The sequence below is a fragment of the Pteropus alecto genome, unplaced genomic scaffold, assembly GCF_000325575.1.
Source record: "Pteropus alecto unplaced genomic scaffold, ASM32557v1 scaffold155, whole genome shotgun sequence".
Lineage (NCBI taxonomy): Eukaryota > Metazoa > Chordata > Mammalia > Chiroptera > Pteropodidae > Pteropus > Pteropus alecto.
This window is the reverse complement of record NW_006438113.1, coordinates 10,286,123-10,313,100: the sequence shown is the minus strand read 5'-3', so window position 1 is coordinate 10,313,100 and position 26,978 is coordinate 10,286,123. Positions and strand designations below refer to the sequence as shown.

General features: G+C 35.4%; 1 protein-coding gene and 1 pseudogene across 3 annotated transcripts in view; one reads left to right on the top strand and one right to left on the bottom strand.

Moving 5' to 3' along the window:
- Positions 1 to 26,978, top strand: part of ADK (adenosine kinase) — a 450,591-nt gene that overhangs the window by 287,390 nt on the left and 136,223 nt on the right. For all 3 annotated transcript variants that reach the window (XM_015592153.2, XM_015592155.2, XM_015592154.2), the window contains exon 7: positions 26,503 to 26,673. In XM_015592153.2, the coding sequence (XP_015447639.2) occupies positions 26,503 to 26,673 (171 nt within the window). The remainder of the gene's footprint in view (positions 1 to 26,502; positions 26,674 to 26,978) is intronic.
- On the bottom strand, positions 9,049 to 13,611 carry LOC102878913 (annotated as a pseudogene).

Here is a 26,978-nt window from a genome sequence, read left to right as displayed (position 1 = left end):
GAGTGTGGGGGGCAGGGGAGGAAGAGGGAAGGTAGATGAGGTTAAGGGGGTCAAATATAGGGAGATGGGGGAGGGTGAAGTGGGTAAGGGGGATCAAATATATGGTAGCTGAAGGAAACTGGACTTTGGGTGGTAAACACAATAGAATATACAGATGTCAAATGATAAGGTACACCTTAAAATTGTATTAACCAATGTTACTCCAATAACCTTAATTTAAATAAACAAACAAACAAACAAACAAATAAAATACTTCACCTCTTGCCTTTCACCTTATGTGTATTGTATTTTAAAGAAAGTAGTAGTAATTTTTTACTTTATTTTTTATTTTCCTGAAGTCTTTGGTTCACAGGGCTTCATTTTCTGCTCTAAACTTTTATCATCCTAAAATTCCTTTCACTTCTGATCTTTGTTGAATGCTCAGTTTCTAGAATCCCATGAGTTCTTCCTTAGTTTTAAATTCTTGTTTTGAAGGCACATTCTCCATTAACTTTCTAAGGATGCAGGGCAATCAACATTTAGAGATCTAAAGTTTTCAGTCTTGCCATCATTTACTCTCACTCTAGAGTAATATTTTGGCTGCATATGGAATTCTACAAAGAATATTTTGTTTGGAATTTTGAAATGATTACTCTTGTATATTCTAACCTCAGATTATTTTTGAGAAGTCCGACTCCATTTTTTTCTGTATGTGATCTGAGTTTTCTCTAAAAATATTTATAGTCTATATTTCTGGTTTTCTAAAATTTCCTGATAAATAAAAATGGTATAGGTCTCCTTTAATTTGTTGTGTTAACTTATTGGTTTCCATAAATGTTGACAATAAAAAAGTTCTGGTAAGTTTTTAAATGTAACTTTTACAAAAATTTTCTTCCTACAACTTTTCTGTTCTTTCTTTTTGGAACTTCTGTTAATCAGAAATTTGATTTCCTGGATTCATCCTCTACAATTTTTATTTTCTTTTGATTTTACCCCCATTTTCTCTGTTCATTGGAATTCCTTTTTTATACCACTGCTTCCCTCTTTGTTAGAGACTCTTCTCAAATATCTGGTAATGTTGGTTGTCTATTCATATTTAGGAGTGATGTATTAAATACCTGATTAGATAATGTTCAAGATCTTAGAACATTTGAGTAAAAGACAGCTTTTTCATAGGAGAGGTAATTTGTATGTATTCTCCAGAGCTATTTCATCTTTCCTAAGATCGGATCTTCCGGTTTTCTGCTTGGGTGAATTTAAGCCTGAGTACTTGTCAGGAAAAGGGTCTGAAGGGCTGACTATTTTGTATACAGATTGTCACATTATCACCTCAGCCTGTTTTCAGTCTAACAATTCTTCCCGAACCCTATTCTCCTTTATGCTTGATGTCCCTGAATCTGAAGCCTTTCCAGTTCTTTCTTAGCCTACCTTCTCTCCTTTATCCTTTAGAGGCAAGGGAAGGGTATTTATCTGACTACATATAGGGTGTGAATGGAAATCTGAAAGTTCAACTCTTTATCATCTCCCCTAATTTTCAATCCCACTAGATACCTAGTACTGTCATTTTCTAAACTTCCCAGGGTTCTTTGGATAAATCACCTTGTTTCTTATTGGACTCTCCTTCTGTTAGCATTTATACTTTAGTGTTCTTTACTCTGTTGAGCATGTTACCACTTCTCTTTGTACTTTCTGCCTTCAGATATAATTCATGATTGTCGACATCTTCTAGTTTTATTAACAAAAGAGTTTTGCTTTAGTTTCTCATTCTCTACATTGTTTTCAGATAATTTTTGAAAAGAGCATGGCAGAAATGTCTATACTCTGGCATCAGAAATGTTATCTTAAAATCAATTCCATAGCTTTCAATATCTCTCATTGAATATCAATAGTTAGAAATAGCTATAATAAATTAAGTTTTATTTCATCTCTGAATTTTAAGTAATCTAATCCATTTAAGTAAGAATCAACAATCAACAATATTGTATGGTCTGAGATAGGTAATATTCTATTTAATGAGAGCAAAAACTTGGGGCAACTTTTAGCAGCATTTCTAGATTAAAATAATAGCATACTATTATTAACATTTGGCCAAAAATATTCATCTCATTTCCATATACACTTATTAATTACCCACTATTTGCCAGAAACGTGATGTTCACTGTTCATTGAGCATGTATAGCCCTGTTTAAAGACAAGAGAAATGACCTTCTGAATGTTTTTACTTAGTTCATTCATCTAGTTCACCTATGAAAAACAATTTTGTTAAGTTAAAAAATAAATATTTTTCTTTGTTTACTGAGGAGGGTTTTTAGTTTTGTCTTAGTGGTTACTTTTATACTTACACCTTTTCCGATGTTCTTTTTTAAGTCCTTTGTTATTTTATTTAACTTTTTGCTATCTGGTTTATCTGTTTTGGTTGGTATCCTTTAACTCACATCTGTTGTATATATAACAGCCCTTGAGCTTATTCTGTTTTCTCTTCCTCTCTTTCTCTCTCTCCCTCCCTCCCCATCAGTTCTTCCCCTTTTTAGTTACATTATTTCTATTTTGTCCCAAAATATTAATTTTGTATGTTCCCTTTTTATTCTTACCCCTATTTTTATTTTAATCATAGATGTACATGTATATATTTTTAATGTTCACCATCATTTAAAAACTCTTCCTCTAATGAATTCCTCAAAAAGACTCATGGGCATAGAATTCCCTAAATTCTCTGTTGAAAACTGTTTTTCTATGGTCTTGATATTTAAAGGACAGCTTGGCTGGATATAAAAATCCTTGGCTGACTCTTTCATTGTTTTTAAAAACTTGCCGCTCCATTGTTGCCTTGCTTTTTATGTTGGTTTTGAAAAGTCTGATACCAGTCTAATCATTTGCCTTTATATGTTGTTCGATTGTTGTATCTGGAAGTCTGGAGGACTTTTACCTTTATTCTTGAGATCTAATAGTTTTACTCTTATATATCTATAGCTTGCTTATTGTGTTAATTTTCCCAGGTAACTGGCAGGCCCTTTCAATGTCTAGATTCAGTTCTTATTTTTTACAAGTTTTCTGGGATTATAGTTTTAAATAGTTCTGTTCCCTTTATTTTGTAGGAACTCAGAAAATGTGTGTTATGCCTACTTTCCTTTTCTTCTATTTCCATTATCTTTCTCTGACTCTTTTACTTTTCTTATTTTATTTTCATTCTCTTTTAGTTTCCTGCCTTTTTTTAGTTCCCATATTACATTTTCATTTGAGTTTATTCTTCCTTGGGCACCCCGTTATTTATTCTGTTCTAAGATGGTTTTATCTTTGTCTTCCTTTTTTTCAGTCAACCCTCTTTTGTTGTTTTGTTTATTTCTTGTTTTAATTTTTGAATTTCAGATTCATGATTGGTTTTCATATCTTCAAATGCTCGTTTATTTAATTCCATTTGTCATGCCATCTTATTTTGTTTCGCTTCATGGTTGGTTTTCCTTGGTAGAGTTATCTTCAGTTGATATGTGTTGATTTTCATTTCTGATATTTGATAACTTTCTGTTACTCTTTCTCTTGTTCAAGATGTGTGTGTCTGTCTGTCTGTGTCTGTGAGTGTGTGTTACTGTGGCACTTTAAATGATTCCTGTTGTAATAGTGGCCTCTTCCATCAGTATATCAAAGTGCAGATGTCTTAGTAGATTTGTTTGGAGGAGTGGGGATAAGAGTTGTTTTTAGTAGATTTAATGAGGAGAGGGGTTAGGGATTATGACTTCTTCAACTTTTTGCTCTCTTTCAAAACCCAAAATTTCCCCCATTTTGATTCTTTTCCTCTTCATGACTCAATTGCCAAAAAGACTTCTGTTTTGCCTTTTTCCCTGCCTCAGGAAGTATGCATTTCACAGAGTGCCCCTTCAAATTTGTATACTTTTAAATTCCTCCTCTCATCTACCTGGATCCTTATTAATATTTTCGTATTTAGAATGGATGTCATCTTTCTGACAGTGGTTTTAGATTGACGTTAGGCCCAGTTGCCAGCTTCTTTCTCTTTACCCAACAGTTTTTCTCAAACTACCTTTGCTCTCCACGAGGCCCCACAGTGGAGTGGAGGGTGGGACATGATTATAAGAGATCATACAATGGAATTTGGTGATTTTTCTCTTTTTACTTGTTATTTTGAAGGTTGAGCATTCTTTTTGTCTTCAAGTTATGCCAAAGATAGAGTGTTTTTGTAGATTTATTTTTTCATCCTAGATCTGTATTATTTGGAGGGAGACAGGACTTCAATGGCAACCATTGCTTCAGCTACCTGGTATTCTTCAAATTAATTCATTTTAACATTATGCACCATCTCTTCTTTCACCCGTCTCTCCACCCTAAGTAGACTTGTTCATTCAAAAAATATTTTCAATACTTGGGTAACTGGATGTCTTACTTTTTGCTTGGGCTTTCAAGAAACTTAGAACCATATTCAGAGCTAATTCAAGACCCTTGTGTCATATATGTCTTATTCCTCCAAAACTTAACCTATTCTGAGTTGTATTCTTTCTGATTATTTTTTAAGTTGTCTCATTAATTGAGGAACATTGAAGGTGTGTGTATAAATAAGTAAGCAGACATATGAGTCAGTGGACTGGAATTCTGGTTCCTCTTCAAATCATTAGGTGTATGACCTTGGATAAGCAGAGCAACCTCCTTGGGCTGTAATTTCCTTATCTGAAAAATTGGTTAATAGATCAAATATTTTTAACTTCAGAACTGTGTTATCATGAGAAATCTAATACATAAACCAAATAAATAGCAGAATGTCTGTGTTCAGGCCGATGCTGTAGTTGCAGTGAAACTAATTCTAATTTTTGATCTAGAAATGTTAGAACAACCTCTTAAAACAAAGAAACACAACCTTCTTTTCCTCTATTACCGCCAAATTTTATATTTGTAGTATTCCCCTCGTTTGCTATCTTCATAAAGATTTTGAGTTTCTCTAGGTTGGATAACAGTCTTAAGGATAATGAATGGATATTTTATTCTAGATCAGTGTTTTTCATACTTTAACATGCATCGAAATCACCTGGAGGGCTTGTGAAAACACAGATTGCTATGTCCCACCTACAGTTCATAATTCCATAGGTCTGGGGTAGAACCAAATATTTTCATTTTTAGCAGCTTCCTGGTCATACTGTAGCTGCTAATTTTGGAATTACACTTTGAGAACCACTGTCCTATATCAGTGTTAAAAATGCATTTTAATTTTTATTATTTAAAAAATTGTATAAAGTAGTATAGCTTAATGGCCAGAAGACAATGTCTAAGTAATATGTGATATCTAAAAGGTAATATTTAATTAACATACAAAGCTTCCAATGTTATGAAGTTTTCATATCTACTGTCAGAGGGTATCTATACCTTTTTGATTTCTTGTTGTGAATGGATAGATGCTAATCTGGCAGCAATCAGGGTTGGCTTCAGCAGTAAAGAAATTATTCCAGTTTACAAGCAATTGTTTTTTTTGACATGCTGGCAACACCTAAGAAGAAAATGTCAGGGTCAGTATAACTATGTTCACTGACAGTTTAGCTCTTTTCTATATCACAGAAAATGGTTTGAAATTTGGCTTTTATGAAAATCTGAAACATTGACTACTTGGAATGATAAAACAATAGCTTTCAGCTTAGTCATTTTCCATTTACAAAGTAACACTTTCATAAAAATAAACAATACAGACTTCAAAAAGCCGTAACAATTACTCAGAAAAATAGTTGCATTTTTGCCATTCTTGAACTCAGACTTAAAACTACTGTGTCCAGTAGCATTGAGGAGAAATCACTTTTTTGCCTTCCATTAAGTAACTACTTAATAAGATCACTTCATGATAAATATAGCCAAAGAGAACAACCATCTCAGTGTAGGTTCTTAAAGATCATTTGTGTTCTCTATAACTTTTCTTTCAGTTTCTGAACTGACAGAGAAGTTATTTTATAAACTTTTCATGATAGATAGAATTTTATGTTTTTAAAGTTTACACCAATTAGTTATTAGTTCTATGCATCAGAAGTTATAATTAATTGCATTTCTGGCTCACTAAGATTTGTCAATTTCTGGATAAAAGGGACTCCCTCCTCAGAATATCCCTTCAAATCTTTTTTAAAGTGTACTTTTGATATGTTCATGTTTTGTTATTTTTTGCTTTTAAAAATATTATGCAAAAAAATTGGTTGTGGAAATAAGCCAGATGTCCATAAACAGATAGATGGATAAACCACATTGTGATATATACATGCAATGGAATATTATTCAGCCATAAAAAAGAGGTAATATACTATATACTACAATGTGAATGAACTTCAAAAATGTTATGCTAAGTGAAAGAAGCCACACATAAAGATCACATAATGTATGATTCCAATTATGTAAAATATTGAAAATAGGTGTAAATCTATAGAAACAGAAAACAGATCAGTGGTTGCCAGGGGCTAGGAGCAATATGGAGTAACTTTTTAATGGGCATGCAGTTTCTTTTTTGGGATAATGAAATATTTTGAAACTAGTTAGGGGTGATAATTGCACAACATTGCGACTGTACTAAATGACACTGAATTGTTCACTTTAAAATGGTTAATTCTGTTATGTCAGTTTCACCCCCAATTTAAAAAAATCAGTTAATTTTAAACCTAACAAAATTCTAGAATTTTTGAGATGGAAGGGCCTCTGAAGACCATCCATCTAATCTCCGGTCTATTTTTTATAAATGAAGAAACTGAAGTTCATCAAGATTAAATATATCACCCAAATGTTTCAAAGTAGTTTGTCTAAAACCTAGATCAGAATTTGAATCTCTGAATTTGTAGTCCAGTCATTTTTTTAAACTATCACATGCTGCTTTATTATCTGCTTTATTATTTTTGTTATTTTAGGAAGATATACTACTTCAATTGTTATTTTTACATAGAAAATAATGACAAAGAAACATAGCTTCATTTGTGCCTCTTATTTTTTTAAAAAAGTAGGAATAGCGGATGTTTATTTCAGCTATTTGCCAAACAGCAGGCAAGAGTTTGAATTAGAAGAACATTATTCTCTGCAATACCTTGGCAATCAAAGAAGCCATCCTCTATTTTTGTTTTAGTCCACAATTGCCTGGTTTGTAAATCCCAGGCCTCTACCATGATTATGATTCATTTTTAAAAACATAAAAATTATCTTAAAAAATAGGTTAGCTTTATTAGCACATTCGACCTCTTGACATTTTTTTTTGTTCCTTCCAGTAGACAAGAACACTGAGGGTAGAAAAGTTACATAAGTGATCCTGTCCTGCTTATGGAAGCTAGAGGATCTGTTTCAACAGTTACCTTCAGAGACATCTAGGGAGAAGCATTGAGTGGGATTGAGGGCTGGAGATGGAGAGCAGCAACAACTAAAACAAGATAACATAGTACTTTCTGGAAATAGGGTGTTATACTCAAATGTAAAGGACTTGTGTTGATTTAGTGTTAGTCACAGAAAATAGATATTCTCATTTCAAGAGAGGACATTAGGAAATATAATTAAATAGTTTTCTTTTCTCTCAACTCACTTTAACTTTCGATTTCCTCATGCTCTTTATTATTGAGAGGAAACTAACTCTGATTACCATCCTACATTGGCTTTCCTGTTAATATTCTCTCTAACATTCTTTTTGTCTGAGTGGCTGTTATCATTTCTACTGAGTAGTATGTATCTCCTTATTTTCCTTTAATTCAGAGGTCAGCAAAATATGTCCCATGGGTCAGATTTGGCTTATTGCCTGTTCTTGTGACTAAAGTTTTATTGGAACACATCCATGCTCATTTTATGTATCGTCCGTCTATAGCTGCTTTAAGTGCTATAACAGCAGAGTTGAATAGTTGCAATAGAGATCATATGGCCCACAAACCTAAAATATTTGCTACTGGGCCTTTAACAGAAAACATTTGCCAACCCTTGCTTTTGTTGACCAAGTGGAAGGTAAAGAGCAGATTCTAGTGTGCATAAATATCACCAGCAAAGGAAAGGACATAGGTAGATATCAGATCTGTACCTACTTAACACTATCTAGAAGCCCCATGTGGTCAGACTAAGAGTTTCATGAAGGTGAATCATTGGAGCTAAGGTAGGAAAGACAGTTTACTGTCAGATTTAGAGGATTTTTAATGCCATGTCAGGAACTTGAGATGTATTGTTTAGAAAATGAGACATTTAAGATTTTTGAGCAAAAGAGCTTTGCTAAAACAGGAAACCTTTGTAATAGTGTTTACAAAGTAATGAGGATTATATTAATGGGAAATTAATACTAAAATATTAATAAGAAAGGTGGCATAGTTGCAAATTACTATAGAATTAAATTGATAAGATATTAGATATAGATCTGGAGACAAAGATAATAATGCTTAGATTCAAACTTCATTGAGAATAAAAATAAAAAATATTTTTACATGTTCGGGATGTGAAGAGCTCACTTTTATGGAAGGTTTAAGTTAATGGAAAGGAATTATAACACTACTGCTTTCTAGGTATCAACATACTAAAGTCGTTAGAGCATCCCAGCCACAAGCAGTTTTTCACTGTCCGTATTTTACCTTTAGGGCACCCCGCTGCCATCATCTAGTCAGGGTCCATCTCTTCATAAAATCCTCTCACCTCTTCTCTCCAGAATGCCACCCTTATACTCAGATTTACCTCTGCTGTCTCATGCAGAGTAAATTACTTCCATTGTCTAAGTACAAGAAGCCAAGAAGGGTTTTAGCTTTCTCAAGTGAAAATGCTTATCAAGGTATTTTCTTCAACTAGAGCCACGATTCCCAAACTGTGCACTGAGACACACTACAGTAAACTTGCAAGAATGCTATAGGAATATTTATCTCAAGGTAATGACAGTTTCAACATTAGATTGAAGTACATTCCTTGGGTATGGTGTCCTATCTTTCGGAGTGATTGCTGTGATTTGAAAAAATATATATATCTCCCAAAAAGCAATGAAGAACAGGAAACAAGGGTTCATTTAAATCCAGTATCCTATTAGTAGATATCATGGTTACTTTTTTTGTGGAGGGTCACTATTTATGGCAAATACTACACATCTGTGATCCTCTCCAGTCAGAAGTTCTTTGAAATGGTGCCATTGGCCTTCGCCAGTGGGAGTATAGTCATATGGACTCCCACATCCTGTGAATGTTCCCATAGCAGAGGTTTTAAACTGGCCGTTGAACCTGCCTGTCACCTTGTCAACCCCAGCCATGTCCATCTGGATGGATGCGTGGTCCTTGGCGCCAATGATGTGGTTGATGACAGAGCATTTCCATGGCACATACAGGTCCATGAACTTGCCGGTGTTCTACTTGTCAAGGGCACACCTGGTACCACCATGATGAGCTGGAGCATAGAAAGTGTATTGTGGTGATTTTTAAATGAAGTAAAAAATATTTTCTAATTTATGTGTATTTTTTTAACTGGGTATTAAATCAGTAGGATTGTAGTACTTATTAAGTTGTTTGGACCTGACCAATAAAACAAACAAACAAACAGAACTGTTGAGTATTTCTTAGAGCACCATAAAAACTTACTAACGGTGATGTGAACTGAGAAAGTTTCAGATCCTCTGAACTCGAGAGTTCTCCAACTCTAAAATGAATATACTCTTCCTTTAGCATGTAAAAATCCAACAGTCCTATATTCTTTATTTATTTTTTCTTTTTCTTTTTTTCTTTTTTAGATAGCATTTTAGTCACATGGAAATATATCAAGAATCTCAATACAGATTTAATCAGATAATTTAAAATACAATGTGTTTGTGCTGTAGCAAACATAAAAATAAAAGGTACTCTTGCTCTTAAGTTTACAGTCAAGTTAGAGAGGTAAGACAAATGCAAGTTTCTCATATTATTAAGTAAAACAAAATAAATACTATTGATTATTTCATAATATTACTTATTATGGAGGTTCAAAGGGGAATGAGTGAAGGTGGGAATGTTGGTGGAAATGCAGTTAGGTCTTTGTGGGATGAAAATTAGAGTTTAAATGGGCGTTGATGGAGGGGTAAAATCCCAACAAGTAGAGGTAGTGGATATTTCGGATATATGGAACAATAAAGACTGAGATTTATTTTGAGAGAGGCAAATCATTCTGAATGATTGAAGCAAGGACATATGCTGTGGACTAATAGAGGTTATAGTTGGTTTACTATGTAAGTGGGAATATATTATAGAGAGCTTTGAATGCTAGGGTGTGAGGCATTTGGATTTAATTTACTAGGAAAAGAAGAATGATTAGGGTGATTAATCTGTCAGCAGGATATAGAATGATTAAATCAAGGAGAGAGGGGAGGCAGGGAGAGTTTTTGGAAAGGGAATGATGGATTTTGTTTTATGTATTTGTATTTCAAAGGAAATACCAAACCATATATCGAAATTAAGGAACATAACTTTAGTTCAGCATTATAACTAACAGCTATAACATAGAACTCAGCATTCATGGAAAAACAAAACAAAACTTTCTAATGTTCTTGATATTACTACAGAAATAAGATTAATAAAATATGAATACATACGGAGTGCATATTACACGCCAAGCATTGTATTAAGCATTCATTTAACTCTTACAATGACCTTGATAGGTATTAGTATTTCCATTTTTCAGATGAGGACAGTGAGGCCTAGAAAAGTTAAGTAGCCCAAAGTCACATAGTTAATAAATAGTCAGGTTAGCAAAACTGTTAAAAATAAGTATATTTGTTTAAACTCTCTGATTCTGAGAACTGAATGACTCCTGCTTAGATCTTGTCAAATTAGTATTTGTCTTAGGCATGACTCCTCTTTTATTATTTTATTTTTCATATCATTCCTGATCCCTAATCCCATTCCTCTCCCCACCACGGATACGCTCATGTGTTTGATATGAGTCCTGTATTCTTGAAAAATGTATCTTGTTTTAGATGCATGTACATGTGTTTGCATTATACATAGTGTATAAAAGTATGAACTATATAGATTGTGCAATCTGATGTATATATTTCTAGTTTATTGCTATTAATCTCTATAGAATAATGTGCATTTACCACATTTTCTTTATCTTTTCCCCTGAATGCCTCACACTCCCTTTCACTTTCAGGAAACCTGCGATAGATATACTCCTATGTGTCCCCCTAAAATTAGCCCCTCTTCTTTCCACTATGTCATGCTGCTTCCTATTACATGCTTTTTGAGAAGGTTATTTGGGATGTAAGAAAAGCTGACTTCTATGTTCATGGTACAGTTTAGATTGCAAGTATTTTAGTCCTTAAAAAGATTAAAATATATGTGGAATAGGTAATTTCACTGATGTTTCCAAAAGCTGCCACATAGGCAGGACGATCTAAGTGAATTATTTTATTCCATTGATGCATTACATTCCATCAGTGGTAACTTAATGCTTTAAAGCATTCACTAGTATATTTGTTCTGACTTTCTTCTTTTAGTGAGTCTATTGCTGTCATTGATATGAAGTGCTATATATCATAACATTGTAAATGATTTATACATTACCTTAATGGTTGTCAAAGTCAGTGTTTTAGTCCTTAAAACCAGTATCCCATTAGTAAATATTACAAGCAAATAGGAACTATGCTTTGTCATAATTCATATTTGATTTTCCCACTCCTACAAGAAAATAACATTTTGTGACTCCGGGAGAGTCACAAAACATGTAGGACCCATTAAGAGGAAGAAAATATACTATATGGTTGTTATATTTGTTATTTTGGGCTTCTCATTTATTCATTCTCTCAACCTCACTCTCTGACTTGTATTACTATGGTATCTTCATATGGCATGGAAAACAGACTAATTATGTTCTTTAGAACAGACAACAGTGGTATATCGTGAGGCACAGCATCTGGTACTCTCAGCCCTCCCTCGTCAGTGCTAATCTAGGTTTGGTAGGGCTCTTGGTTGTCCAAATATTTTTTGTTACCACAGATCCATCTTTATTTTCTCTTTTGCTTTTTTGTATAGTGATTTTATTTACCAGAGTCACTAATCTCATATTTAGTTTGTTCCTTTTCAGCCATCAACTTGAAAAATGTAGACTTACTCCCAGCTATTTACCTGCTTTTACTCATTTATTGAATTAAGATTCTCACCATCGATAAACATCTTTTGTTTGCATAGAGATTTATTTATGTGAACACACACATAATATAAATATGTTTATATTTAAGCAGTTTTTATCAGAAGAATAATTGAACCACATTACCAAAATTTGAAAAATAAAAAATATTTAAATTATCCATATTTTTCAAATTCAAATTTAACCATTTTTACTTTTTGTGTATTCTCTTCTAGTTTCTTTTCCTATGGATTTCATGTAGTTTATAACCATATTTTATACACACTATTTGTATGTCTTATGTCTCATTGAACATTTATGTAGCATAAACATTTTCTGCTTTGCCACCTACTTTTCATAATGAACACTTTTAATATCTTTGAAGTATTCTCTAGAGCAGCACTACCCCAAAAAATATAATACGAGCTACATATACAATTAAAAATTTCCTCATAGCCTTATTTAAAAAGTAAAAAGAAACTGGTAAAATTAATGTTGATAATATATATTTTATTTTTCACTTACAGTTGAAATTTAATATTATATTATTTTCAGCTGGACAGCATAGTGGTTAGACATTTATATAACTTATGAAGTGATCCCTCTGATAAGTCTAACCCGACACCATATATAGTTATTACAATATTATTGACTATATTCTTTAAACTGTACTTTACATCTCTGTGACTGTTTGTAACTGCCAATTTATATTTCTTAATCCCTTCACCTTTTTCACCTAGCTCCCAACTCTCCCACCCCCTCCTATCTGGTAACCATCAGTTTATTCTCTGTATCTATGAGGCTGTTTCTGTTTTGTTTGTTCATTTTGTTGTTGTTTTTTAGATTCCACATATAAGTGAAATCACATGGTATTTTTCTTTGTCTTATTTTACTTAGCATAATACCTTCTAGTCTACCTATGTTATTGCAAATGGTAAGATTTCATTTTTTATGGCCAAATATTTCATTTTATATATGTACCACATCTTTATCCATTTGTCTTTTGAATGGAGTATTTAATCCATTTACATTTACAGTGAATATTGATAGGTGTGTAGTAATTGCCATTTATTGTTTTCTGGTGGTTTTTGTAGCTGTCTGTTCTTTTCTCATTCTTCTTTTCTCTTATGTTAAATGTTGGTGACTTCCTGTAGTGTTGTGTTTGGATTTCTTTCTCTTTATTTCTTGTATCTCTCTTTTAGATTTTTGGTTTGTGGTTACTATGTACTTCATATATACCAAGCTTTCTTATAGCAATCTATTTTAAGTTGGTGGTCGTTTAAGTTAGGACATATTCTAAAATCACTATCATTTTTACTCATGCCTCCATGTTTATGTTTTTGTCATTATTTACTTCTTTTGTGTATATGTTTGTGTGTATCCCTTAATTTACTGTTGTGATTATACATGATCTTCCTAATTATGCCCTTTAACCTTTGTAGTAGCTTTAGTGTTGGTTTAACAACTGCTTTTATTATGGTTTGCCTTTGTCAGTGAAAATTTTTTTCTTTGCAATATTTTCTTATTCACATTTTTTATTTTTTTCCTTCGTAAAAAAGTTCCTTTAACATTTCTCATAATACCAGTTTGTTGGTGATGAACTCCTTTAGCTTTAACTTGTCTGGGAAGCTCTTTTTCTGTCCTACAATTCTAAATGATAGCTTTGCTGGGTAGAGTAATCTTGATTGTAGGTCCTTGCTTTTCATCATTTTTGATATTTTGTGCCACTCCCTTCTGGCCTGCAGAGTTTAAGTTGAGAAATCAGCTGATAGTTTTATGAGAGCTTCCTTGCAGGTAACTAACTGCTTTTCTCTTGCTGCTTTTAAGATTCTTTGTCTTTAACTTTTGACACTTTTATTATGATGATTATGATGTGTCTTGGTGTGGGCTTCTTTGGGTTCATCTCGTTTGGAACTCTGCACTTCTTGGGATTGTATGTCCATTTCCTTCTTGAGGTTAGGGAAGTTTTCCATCATTATTTCTTGAAATAGGTTTTCAATCCCTTGCTGTCTCTCTTCTTCTCTGGCACCCCTATGATGTCAGTGTTGATATGCTTGATGTTGTCCCAGAGGCCCCTTAAACTGTTCTTATTTTTTGGATTCTTTTTGCTGTTCCGATTGGATGTTTTCTGCTACCTTGTCTTCCAAATCGCTGATTCAGTCCTCTGCTTCATCTAATCTACTGTTGTTTCTCTCTAATGGATTCTTTATTTCAATTATTACATTCTTCATTTACAACTGATTCTTTTTTGCTGTCTACTTCCATATTTATATTTCCTATCTCTTTGTCGAAGTTCTCACTGAGATCATCTGTTCTTCCCCTAAGTTCACTGAGCATCCTTATAACTAGTGTTTTGAACTCTGCATCTGGTAGATTGCTTGTCTCCATTTTGTTGAGTTGTTTTTCTGGAGCTTTGTTCTTTTCTTTCACTTGGGACGTTTTTGTCTCCCCACTTTGGCTGCCTCCCTGTTTTTGATTCTATATATTAGGTAGATCTATGTCTCCCAGCCTTAGTAGAGTGGCCTTATGTAGTAGATGTCCTGTGGGGCCCAGTGGCTCAGTCTCTCTGAATCAGGTGCTCCAGGTGCATCCTTTGTGTGGGTGGTACATGCCCTCCTATTGTAGTTGAGCCTTGATTGCAGCTGGCATATTAGTGGTTGGGAGACTTTCAGAATAACTGTCTGTGAGGACTGGCCACTACTACAGTGAACAAGCTGTTGTATAGGGGCTGACTCTGTAGAGTAGGATTTGCTTTAGCAGGACTCTGGTTCTACTGAGTCCACCTTTTGGGTGTGTTGTTTATAGCACTAACTGGGTGGTGCTCTGGTGTGGTCTGAAGCCGGCCATCAGGTGTGTTGGTTCTGGGGCTTCTTGGGAGGAGCTCTAGTGCAGAACAAGTCCAGCTACTGCCTGTGCCTAGCCAAGGGTCACCTGTTGGGAGTTACAAAGTGATCTGCAGTTGATAACTCTGCCTGTGCTGAGCCCCTGGATTGGTTATATTGTGAACCGAGGCCAGCTGCCACTGGTGCCAGACTTGAGGCTGCTTGGCAAGAGATGCAGAGCACACCAAGGCCAGCTGCTGCTTGTTTGGGATTTGTGGACCTTTGAAAGATTATAGGAAAGTCTGCAGCGCAAGCTGAGGCTAGCTGCTTGTGAGGAACAGCAGCTGAAAGAGGTTCCAATGATGCTCTAGTTGAGTAGGATGCGGGGTGGGTGGGTCTCAGAGAATTACCAATGTGGAGCAAGAGTTGTGTTATCCAGATTAATGGAGAGTCAAGTTTGTCGCTTCCCTGTGCCTATCTCTTTGCATACTATTTTGAGGCAGGGCTCAGAAAAAGAGCAATGGTGCCCCTCCAACCCTGAAGCCAGACAACTCAGTTCCTCTCCATATGTCCCTGGCACTTTTGAAGGTGCTATCTCTTCACTGGAGCTTGGAGTGAGTTGTTTGTGATGGAGTGAGTCTGTGTAGGCCCATTAAGAGGACACCTGGATCTCCGGCAGCCTTCCATCTCACCCAGACTGAGTCCCTACTGATTTCAGAGCCAGCTGTTATGGAGACTCCTCTCTCTGGCACTGGTGTTCCAGGCTGGCGAGCCTGGTGTGGAGCTGGAGCCCTTTGCTCCTCATGGAGGACCTCCATAGCTGACATAGCCCTCTCGATTCTTAATTGTCACATATAGGTGTGAGAACAGCTCATTTAGCATCTGTACTCCTCTTACCAGTCTCAATGTGGCTTCTTCTTTATATTCTTAGTTAAAAGAATTCTGTTCAGCTAATCTTCAGGTGGTTTTCAAGGGTGTTTTTTCTGTAATTTAGTTGTAATTTTGATGTGGTCATGGGAGGAGGTAAGCCCAGCGTTTACCTACTCTGCCATCTTGACAAGAAATCTCAATAGTGTATTTTATTTAACTTAATATATCTAAAATATTTTATTTCAATAGGTAATCATATAAAATTTTTACATTTAACATTCTTTTAATAATACTAAGTCTTTAAAATGAGGTCTATTTTACATTTATGACACAGTCAGTTCAGTCACTAAATTGATATGGTCTCAATGAAATTTAGTTTTACCAAAACAATAAAATTGTGTTTAGGAGAAAAATATTTTGCACTATTTTTGTTTTTAAATTAAATTCAGTTCCACAGTCACAGTACACATTGCATGTGCTTAGTTAGCTACATGTAGCTTCTTACATTTAAATTATAATTAAATAAAACTTGAAATTCAGGTCTTCATTTGCACTAGCCACATTTTAAATGATCAATAGCCGGATTTAGAGTAGAGTGTGTGTGTGTGTGTGTGTGTGTGTGTGTGTGTGTGTGTGTATGCCAGTTCTTATGTGAATTGAATATTTACATTGTTCAAACGTTAAATGTTAAATGTTCAAATGTAATTGAACATTTACATCGTTTCCAGGTTTTCAATGGAATAAATAATATACTGATATGTTCATGAATGTATATTTTCTCACATTTTGGATTATTTCTTATGGTAGACTCTCAGAAGTAGAATTATCAGGTCAAGGAAAATGAATTTGTTTATGGCTCCTTGTGTGTATTTTCATATTATTTTCTGAAAAACAGTGTCAGTTGTACTCCTACTAAGAGTATTAATGTATAAATTTCACCAACATTTCTTCATCATTGAGTACTACCATGTTTTTTCTTAAATTGCTAGAGAGGAATTTTTGTGTATGTATTTATTTACTTGCATATTTCACTTACTCTTAATGGAATGCTTTTTCATGTTCTTGGCTCATTGTCCTAATATTTGTTTAATTTTTTATTTATTATTAAAATTCTTTGTAGACTAAATATATTAACCCTTTGTTATATTTACTGTAGACATTTCCCCTGGTCTTTGTTTACTTCCTCCACCCCCTCCTGGGATTGGAAGACAACCAACTGATGGTTTTAATTTTTCTATAGTAAATCTTTAGATAATCTTCCCTCTCTAGACTTGAAAGTCCTTCCCACTCCAGAAGTTTGATATTTACTTCTATTTTATTACAGACTGTCTATGTTTTTAAAAAAGAAAAAACTCTAATCAAACTGGAATTTATGTGGTTCTATATTCCCAAGAAAAGAACCCAAATTACAAGTTCTTAACCTTCAGTCAAATTCAGTGCTTACTCATTGTATATACATGAGCCTCAAGCGATTACTGACTCACTCCTACTGCCACTGCATGTAAAATTTTATGCACTTGTGTATTGACATAAACCCAAATAGGTTAAAATCCACTGGTATGAATATTTTAAAATAATATGATCTATTTCTGCCCTGTTATATTCTGATCAGAGTATTTTTCTAAACAAAAACTTTTTCTTTATCATTGCGAATTTACAATTGACTATTACAGGGCATGGTAATGCTACATAGCTTTATTTCCTTTTGATCAATATTCTTATACTTCCAAGATTATAAATACCTAAAATTTACATATCCATGTACACACAAACACACACACACACACACACAGACCCCTATTCCTCGGATAATTTTTTTTAACCAGAAACCATTTATTTTCAAACTAATTTATTATTTCTCATAATCCAAAACTTTTTGTGAGCGCTAGCCTCAGATCATTGTTAATGGAAATAATAAAAGAAGTTTTGCTCTTAGATAAAGACAATTAAAAAGAACCCCAAATGATGACACTGATTTAAAGTAAACACTGGTAAAGAGCAAGAAAAGCAATTCTTTTCCCTTTCTTTTAGTATATTAAGCAGCTTAATTTCTTACATTCACCTGTGTTTAAACTCCCCTGAGAAATCCTTAGAGTGGTTGAGTGACAAATCTATGTATTTGAAATTTCCAAGCTTTAAGTCTGGCTCTGCTAAAATGGTTCTTTGGGCTCTGCTGTAATCTTACCCTATCACTCCCACTCTTGCCTTTTTGTTTTGGTTTCCATTTTAATGGATAAAATTGTCTTGCTTCACTCTCAGTTTTGATTAATATTATCCAACCTCTATGTGTTAGAATTCACTTTGCTTTTAGTTGCTCATAAGGACAAAGAGTAGCAGAGTTAATGTGTAGACTGAAATCCCTATTTTTAAAAATCACAGATATTTCTTGATTATATAGAGTATTTTTTAAAGCTATAGTTATATAAACTCTTGGCCTGTTTTTATTGCAAACCTGACACTTGAAAAAAAGTTTTTATAATAGTACTGTTTTTATTTTCAGTGATACTACAGTCTGGAACATGTGGCCTAGCAAAGGATATAAATCTAGGAAGAAAAATTATGGTTGGCATCAATTTTAAGTCTTTGCACTCTAACAGAGCACAAATCCTAAATTGTTTAAATACTAAATATTTACTTAAAGAAAAACAAGAGACTATTCAAAAATTGAATTAATTTAAATTGTGAATTTGCCTCATTTAAAAGCTTATATTTTTTTTGTATATTCTTTATAAAATTTACAAAATGCAAGTTATACTGTCTACATCACAATACTCTTGTGTTGCATTTTAAAATAAAACACACATACAACATGCACACATTTGGAATGAGGCCAAATTTAGACTCCAGGGGCATACTGTTCTGTACCGTAAATTACAATCAGATGTATTTTAGCATAGATCAAATTTTCAGTCTGAAGTTGGTGAGAAGCCTAATTATTTGACCAGGTTACTATTTATGTAGACCATTCTATGGCTGTCTGTGGTTAATCCACAGCTGGCAGAATGCTAGCTCTGGGAGGTTTTTATTTCATGCTGGAACACTTTGGGGAGAAATGGTGGTGGGGGGCTTTAAAATCTCCTCATTAAATGAAAGACTAAAAAGTAAGTACATACATATCACTATGGAGACAAGATGCTATATAAACTGTTCGTTTTAATTTTCCAAGTAACAGAAATAGCAAAGGAAGCAGCTTGAGTGCTTATAGTTTGCAAGTGACATGGTAATTGGTTAAAAAATTAAGATAAAAATATTTAAAAGATAATGTTACTTAAGACAAAGACTTGTTACCTTTTATAACAATTGAATATTGGTATAAATTAATGGATTGGAATTTTTAAATGATGATAAAATATTGTTATTGTGATAGGAAAACATTTTTATTAGAATTTTATTAGCCATACTTTAAAATAATAAAAGAACAGTATAATGTAAAATTCTCTCAATATCTCAGGATTTATATGGGGAATAAACCCTTCAAAGATGAATTCCAGTACACATACTTCTGCCACAATTTTTTTTTTTTTAGGATTCTTTTAATATTCAGTTTGAAAATTGAAAATAATAGAAAAACATCTTTTTCTTTTTAAACTTTCTAAAATTTGCATCATGGAAGTGGTTAGTCCCTTAGCTGAACATGAATATTTCAATAGCTTTTTTTATAACTTTTAAAAGAAGTTTCTTTTAGATTTTCAAAGTTACTTCTTCCATGTATAGGCTAGCTCTTCTCCCTTCTAGTTCCCATTGCCCTCACTTCCTCTGGTTCCTTACTCTGTCTTATTATCTTCCCTCTCTTGCTTCTTCATTCTTCTATTTCTCCACTAGATACTTTTCATTGAAAAGCAAAAATGCTCATTCTTTGGTCTTTCTTTCTTAAAAACAACTCTCCACTCTTCTTCCCCAACTAAAATATCTTTCTGCTCTTTTCTTCTTTATTGGCTACTCAAGCTAGGAGCATTATCTCTAGAGTCATTTGAACCTAACCAAGCTTCATCACATATAAACTGTATGACCTGAGGGATCTTTCTTTTTATTTTTTTAAATTTATTTTATTTTTATTTATTTTTGCATCTTTATTGAAATATAATAGACAATTAGATGCTTGTATTTACATTGTACAATTCAATTAGTTTTTTTCAATTATAGTTTACATACAATAGTATACCAGTTTCATTTGTATAGCATAGTGATCAAAGATCCACATAACTTGCAAAGTGATCACCCCACTAAATATAGTGCTCCTCTTCCCCCTTACATATTTATTACATTAACCATCCTCCCCATGCTACACTCTACATCTCCATGCCTATTCTGCAAATATCCATTTGTACCTCTTAATCTCTTTGCCTTTTTTTGTCCCCCCAACCCCTCTTCCATCTAGTATCTCTCTAAATATTCTCTGTATCTACGAGTTTATTTCCGCTTTTGTTGTTGTTCATTTTCTTCTTTAGCTTCCACATGTACATGAAATCATGCGATATTTGTCTTTCTCTATCTGACCTATTTCATTCAGCACAATACCCTCTAGGTCCATCAAGGCTATATCTTTTTCCATCCCCTTCCTTTTAGTCTGTGTGTGTCTTTTGATCTTAAGCGAGTCTGTTGTAGGCAGCATATGTAGGGATCTTGTTTTCTTATCCATTCAGCCACTCTATCTTTTGGTTGGAGTGCTTAATTCTTTTCCATTTGAAGGAATGTAGTTATTACCATTCTTTATTCCTGTTTTTGATACATGTTTTTTTCTTCTTAAGTCCCTCCAACATTTCCTGTAATACTGGCTTGGTGATGATAAATTCCTTTAGCTTATTTTTGTCTAGGAAGATCTTTATCTGTCCTTCAACTCTAAATGATAGCTTTGCTGGATAAAGTACTCTTGGTTGGAGATCCTGGGTTTTCATCACATTGAATATTTTTTTGCTAACCCTTGCTGTCCTGCATAATTTCTTTTGAGAAATCAACTGCCAATCTTATGGGTGCTCCCTTGTAGGTAACTACTGCTTTTCTTGTGCTGCTTTTAAGATTCTCTTTTTTCATATTTAACCTTTGGCATTTCAATTATAATATGTCTTGTGTGGGCCTCTTTGGGTTCATCTTTTTGGGATTCTCTGAGCTTCCTGGGATTGTATGTCTATTTCCTTCACCAGGTTAGGGAAGTTTTCCATCATTATTTCTTCAAATAACTCTTCAACTTCTTGTTTTCTTTCAAGTACTCCTATCACATGGATATTTTTACATTTAATTGTGTCCCATAGGCTCCTTAAATTATTACAGTCTTGGCATCTTCCTTTCTTGCCATTCCGATTGAGTGTCCTTGGCTTCCTCATCCTCTTTATCAGTGGTTCGATCCTCTTCTTTATGCACTCTGTTGATTTCCTCTAATATACTCTTCATCTCATTTCTGACTGCTTCTCTGTTATAATTTCCATTTCCATGTTTATGTTTTTTGTTGCTCTATTAAAGTTCTCACTGAATTCATCTACTCTTCCCCTAAGTTAATTGAGCATCTTTATAAACAGTGTTTTGAACTCTGCATCTGTTATGTTGCTTGACTCCATTATTTCTAGATCTCTGTTCTGTTCTCATATGGTTTCTGCTTCTTTGTCTTCCAATTTTGGCTGCCTTTCTGCGTCTGTTTCTATTCATTAAGCAAAGCATTAAAGTTCTCACTGAATTCATCTACTCTTCCCCTAAGTTAATTGAGCATCTTTATAAACAGTGTTTTGAACTCTGCATCTGTTATGTTGCTTGACTCCATTATTTCTAGATCTCTGTTCTGTTCTCATATGGTTTCTGCTTCTTTGTCTTCCAATTTTGGCTGCCTTTCTGCATCTGTTTCTATTCATTAAGCAAAGCTCCTAAGTTCCTAAGTCAGTCTTATTAGCATGGCTTGTGTAGTAGGTGTCGAGTGGCACCTACTGAGAGAAGTTCAGGTGCAGGCCAAGATTAGCCCGAGTGAGCCTGTGTCCCTCCAGTTCAATCTGTTAAGGTTCAGCAAGCAATCCACAGATGCTGTGCTTCTAGTTACCTCAAGAGGCCATGCCAGAAATCGAGGTCAATTGCCACCAGTGTGAGTCTTGGAGTTGGCTCAGCAAGGAGCACCGGATTCGCTAAGGATACAACTGAATGTGGCTTGGGTGGAGCCCTGAGTTGGGTGAGGCAGAATTTCAGGGAATCCTCTGGGTGAAGTAACCTCTGCTCTCCAGTTTGATGACATCTCAGCTATGGTGGTGCTGAGTTCAGACACTAAGAGAGGGGAGGGCTCAGCAGAGGAACAGTGGATACTACCAGCACTTCTCTCCAGGAGAGAGCTTCATCTTTGACCTTGCTCCAACAACTCAGTGACCCTTGTAATTCCCTGGTGCCTCCCGAGCAGCCCACTCGGCACTGGCGCTCAGATCAAGCAAGTCCCTCACTTTGAAAGTCTGCTCACGGACACTCCCCTTTAAGAAGCGTCTGCCTCTGCTGGTTGCCGTAGCCTCTGTCCCAGTCAGCTATTTGGGACCAGGCAGCCTCACATTTTTGCCCGCTTCTACCTTCTACCGTTTCAGGGCAATTTCTTATTTCACTCCCTAGTTGTAGTACTTCTGTTCATCTAGATCCCAGGTTGCTTTGCTTGCTGTTTCCTCCATGTTCCTGTCACGACTTACTGTTTGCTCCATGTTCCTGTCACAACTCCATGTTCCTATTGCAAGAGGGATGAACAAAGCCTATGCCAATTTTTTCCAAGTAAAAGGTTCTTAACCTAGTGCCATAGACAGTGATTGGCTCTAATACACAATTTAAACAAAGATATAATGTGGCTTTCTGGTTCATAGCAATACAGCAACAAGGAAACAACTGTACACAGGATAATCCAGAGCCAACAGCCTGATCTTTGCTTGGTTGCTGGTAGAGATGTTGGAACCAAAAGGGCAGAGGCCTGGCTTTTTGCCCTTGGAGTAGGAAAGCAGCTATTCTTATTCCAGGCAGACTGTGTGGCCTTGGACAAGTTACTTAACCAATATGAGTCTCAACTTTCTCATCACCAAAAAGAAGAGAGTTGTGTGGGCCTCCCTGTGTGGCTACACTCTGCTGAATTGATGTGAGGCAACCATCTCATGCATGATAAATCCTGAGTTTACTCCATTAAAACCCTCAGCATCCAGCAAGCTCCTTTGGCCTGAGACTGACGTAGAGGCTGCCTTAGGCCCCTGGGGTCCTTAAGTCTGAGGTCACTTCAATTATCCCACATTCCAGCCTTCAGGGAAGTTACTTTTCTTCATGCTACACTTTCTTAGCTGGAGACCCTGCAAGGCAAGACCCTGGGAAGCTATTCTCTGCCAGGGGCCCTGTGGATGCCAGTTGCCTTGCTGTAAGTCATCACCTCTCACTCTGTCGGCTGCTCTTATCTTTTGGCACTTTAATTATGATGATTATGATGTGTCTTGGTGTGGGCTTCTTTGGGTTCATCTTGTTTGGGACTCTGTACTTCCTGGGATTGTATGTCCATTTCCTTCTTGAGGTTAGGGAAGTTTTCCATCATTATTTCTTGAAATAGGTTTTCAATCCCTTGCTGTCTCTCTTCTTCTCTGGCACCCCTAGTAGTCAGTGTTGATATGCTTGATGTTGTCCCAGAGGCCCCTTAAACTGTTCTTATTTTTTGGATTCTTTTTGCTGTTCCGATTGGATTGTTTCTGCTACCTTGTCTTCCAAATCGCTGATTCAGTCCTCTGCTTCATCTAATCTACTGTCGTTTCTCTCTAATGGATTCTTTATTTCAATTATTACATTTTTCATTTTCTACTGATTCTTTTTTGTTGTCTCTTTCCATATTTATATTTCCTATCTCTTTGTCGAAGTTCTCACTGAGATCATCTGTTCTTCCCCTAAGTGCACTGAGCATCCTTATAACTAGTGTTTTGAACTCTGCATCTGGTAGATTGCTTGTCTCCATTTTGTTGAGTTGTTTTTCTGGAGCTTTGTTCTTTTCTTTCACTTGGGACGTTTTTGTCTCCCCACTTTGGCTGCCTCCCTGTTTCTGATTCTATGTATTATTTAGGTAGATCTGCTATGTCTCTCAGCCTTTGTAAAGTGAGCTCATGTAGTAGGTGTCCTGTGGGGCCCAGTGGCTCAGTCTCTCTGTTCCCCTGAGTCAGGTGCTCCAGTTGTGTCCTTTGTGGGGGTTCTATGTGCCTTCCTGTTGTAGTTGATCCTCGGTTTCCATTTGCATGTCAATGGAAGGAATTGACCAATGGGCCATTTGATTGTGAGAACTTGCTTGTGAATACAGTGGAGGAGCTGTTGTGTAGGGGCTGACCCTACAGAGCAGGATTCACTTTAGCAGGGTTCTGGTACCTGCTCAGTCTGCCCTTTGGGTGTGCTGTCCTCAGATGCAACCCTGGGTTGTGCTCTGGCTCTGTCTAAAGCTGGCCACTTGGCATGCCATCCCTGGAGGCTCCTGACATGAGCCACTAAGTAGTGCGCAAATGGCCACTTCCTGACCTGGGCTTGGAGATACCTCAAGAGGCCAAGCTGTGAACTGAGGCTGGCTGTTGCTAGTGTGAGGCTTGGGGCTGCTTAGCAAGAGGTATGTGGCATGATGAGGCTAGATGCTGCTTGTTTGGGGTTTGTGAACCTTGAGAGATTTTAGGAACGTCCATAGCAGGAACTAAGACAAGCCGTTTGTATGGAAAAGCCACTGGAAGCATCCTGGGTGGGCCCACAAGTTAGGTGGAGTGGGCATCGAGGAATCACAATGGGGCTGCGAACAGTGTTAGGTTGATGAAGATTTAGAAATGGCATCTACCTGCATCTGCACATTGGTCGAGTGAGCGATCGACAAAGGAACAGTGGCTTTTACAAGCACTTCTGTATGGACAAAGCTGCCCCTCCTGCCCTTGCCCCGAAGCCAGACAATTCAGTTCCTCCCCATATGTTCCTGGCGCCATTTGAGCTGCTGGCCCAGCACTAGTGTTCAGAGCAAATAAGTCTGTCAGTGAGTAAGTTCATCTGCAGAGAGACACCTGGTACTCCAGTAGCCCTGCATCTCACTCAGCCACAGTCCCTACTGGTTTTCATAGTCAGAAGTTGTGGGGACTTCTCTTCCTGACACTGGATCTCTGGGCTGGGCAGCCTGGTGTGGGGCTGGAACCCCTTGTTCCTCTGGGGGGACTGCTGCAACCAAGATATTCCTGCCTATTTTTAGCCACCACACGTTGGTATGTGGCCAGCTCTTTCTGCATCTCTGCCCCTCCTAACAGTCTCCATATGACTTCTGTATATCTCTAGTTATAGGACTTCTGTTCAGCTAGACTTCAGGTGATTCTTTGTAATTGTTGTTCTATAGTTGTGATTTTGATGCGGTCATGAGAGGAGGCAGCAGAATGTTAACCCACTCCACCATCTTGACCAGAACTCCCCTTAAGTATCTTCTTGAAATTTCCCATGGTGGACTTCTCTTTTATCATTTCTACTGTCCTCATTTGCCTTCCTCTTGTTCTCTCTTTTCCTTTCTTCTACCCACTAATGTTTGTTTTTCTCCGTTCTGTCCTTTGCCCTCTTCTCTTTCTACATTTTCTTCCTTGGTAATTTTAAATCCTTTTTACTATCACCTTCTGTCGTGGCCTTTCTCCTGAGTCCAACTTTGAGATATATATTACAGGGTCCCTTAACACCTCAAGTGTAGTATAACTACAACTAAACACTATTTCCATCTAAACTAGGTCTTATTCTGGACTTTCCTATTTCTATTAATGGTAGAACCAGATTCAAAATCTCAGTCATCTTCTGACTCTTTTATCCTTTGTTTCCCACATCTTATACAATTGCTGAATCCAGAATGTAATACTCTTGGTATCATTTCCCTTACAGAGCCAAATGCAGGCTTCAATTGACCGTTGATGATTTGTTGCTGTCCAGACAACAAGTTCCTTTAAATTTTCTTGCTAACTTATTACTCTTTTCTTTCAAGGAAGACTTCATCCATCTCTACCGCATTTAATAGACTTCTAACCTGACACTCAAGGCCCTTTGTGTGAACTTAGTTGGGCTTTCTTTCCAACTTCATTGTATTTCCCTTTATGTGCTGTTTCATTCACTTGTGTACTGTTTAAACCAATATCCTATATAAGCATCCATGTTTTTGTTTATGCTTTCTTCCATTTAGGAAGCATAAGCATATTTTTTAAAGACTTATATCAATGTTTAAGATATAGACAAATAGTATTTTAAAATATAGCTTTTCTGACATGAAATTTTAATTTAAATATTTTTTATTTCATTACTGAATTTTCTCTTATTCAGAATCTTTCTAAAAAATTCGGTTTAGATGTTTCATAATATAACAAACTTAGTAAACTAATTTTATTTTTAAACTAATTTTATTTTTTAATAAATATTATGTCACCTATAAGAATACACAGTGTTTCTAAGAAAATAGAAGGATCCAGTCTGCCTTTATTACTGTTTCTTTAATTTAAACATAATTATTGTCTTGAATGAGACCTTTAAAATATTTTTTCTTATGTAGATTTCCAGAATTCTTTCAGTATTGAGTATACAAATCTAATATGAAATAATGTTATACTCTGACATAATGGCACATATTAAGCATATAGTATTGAAATGACAAATTTTTCTTCTTATCGAATGTTATTTTCTGCCTTGCATTTTATAACTGTATTTTTAAATTTGTATTTATATATAGGCTTTTGTTTTTTTGTATGTATTTCTTTTATTCTCACTGAAAGTGTCTCTGGGGAAATTGCATTTCTAATTTCTCCTCCCTTTTGTCTTTATCCAGGGCTTTTTTCTTACAGTTTCACCAGAGTCAGTGTTAAAAGTGGCTCACCATGCTTCTGAGAACAATAGAATTTTCACTTTGAATCTGTCTGCACCATTTATTAGTCAGTTCTACAAGGAATCATTGATGAAAGTTATGCCTTATGTTGACATACTTTTTGGAAATGAGACGGTGAGTTACTCTTTTTTTTAAAAGTACCTGGATTTTTTGGTTTCTGGTTTGCATATAAGTTTAGAAATATATAAAGGGAAACAAAATATTTCATAAATATGTTTGAGAATTATACAACAAAACTACCTCTATTTGGGCCACTCTAATTCAGTATTTTCAATATTTTCTTCAGTATGTGTTAATTTCTCACATAGTTTAAAAAAATGGTTTTTTAAAGAGTTGGGTTATTGAGTTTTATAATTTACATACTGTACATTTCTGTGAGCTTTTGCAAGTGCATGGTATCTGACACGTAACCAGGACCA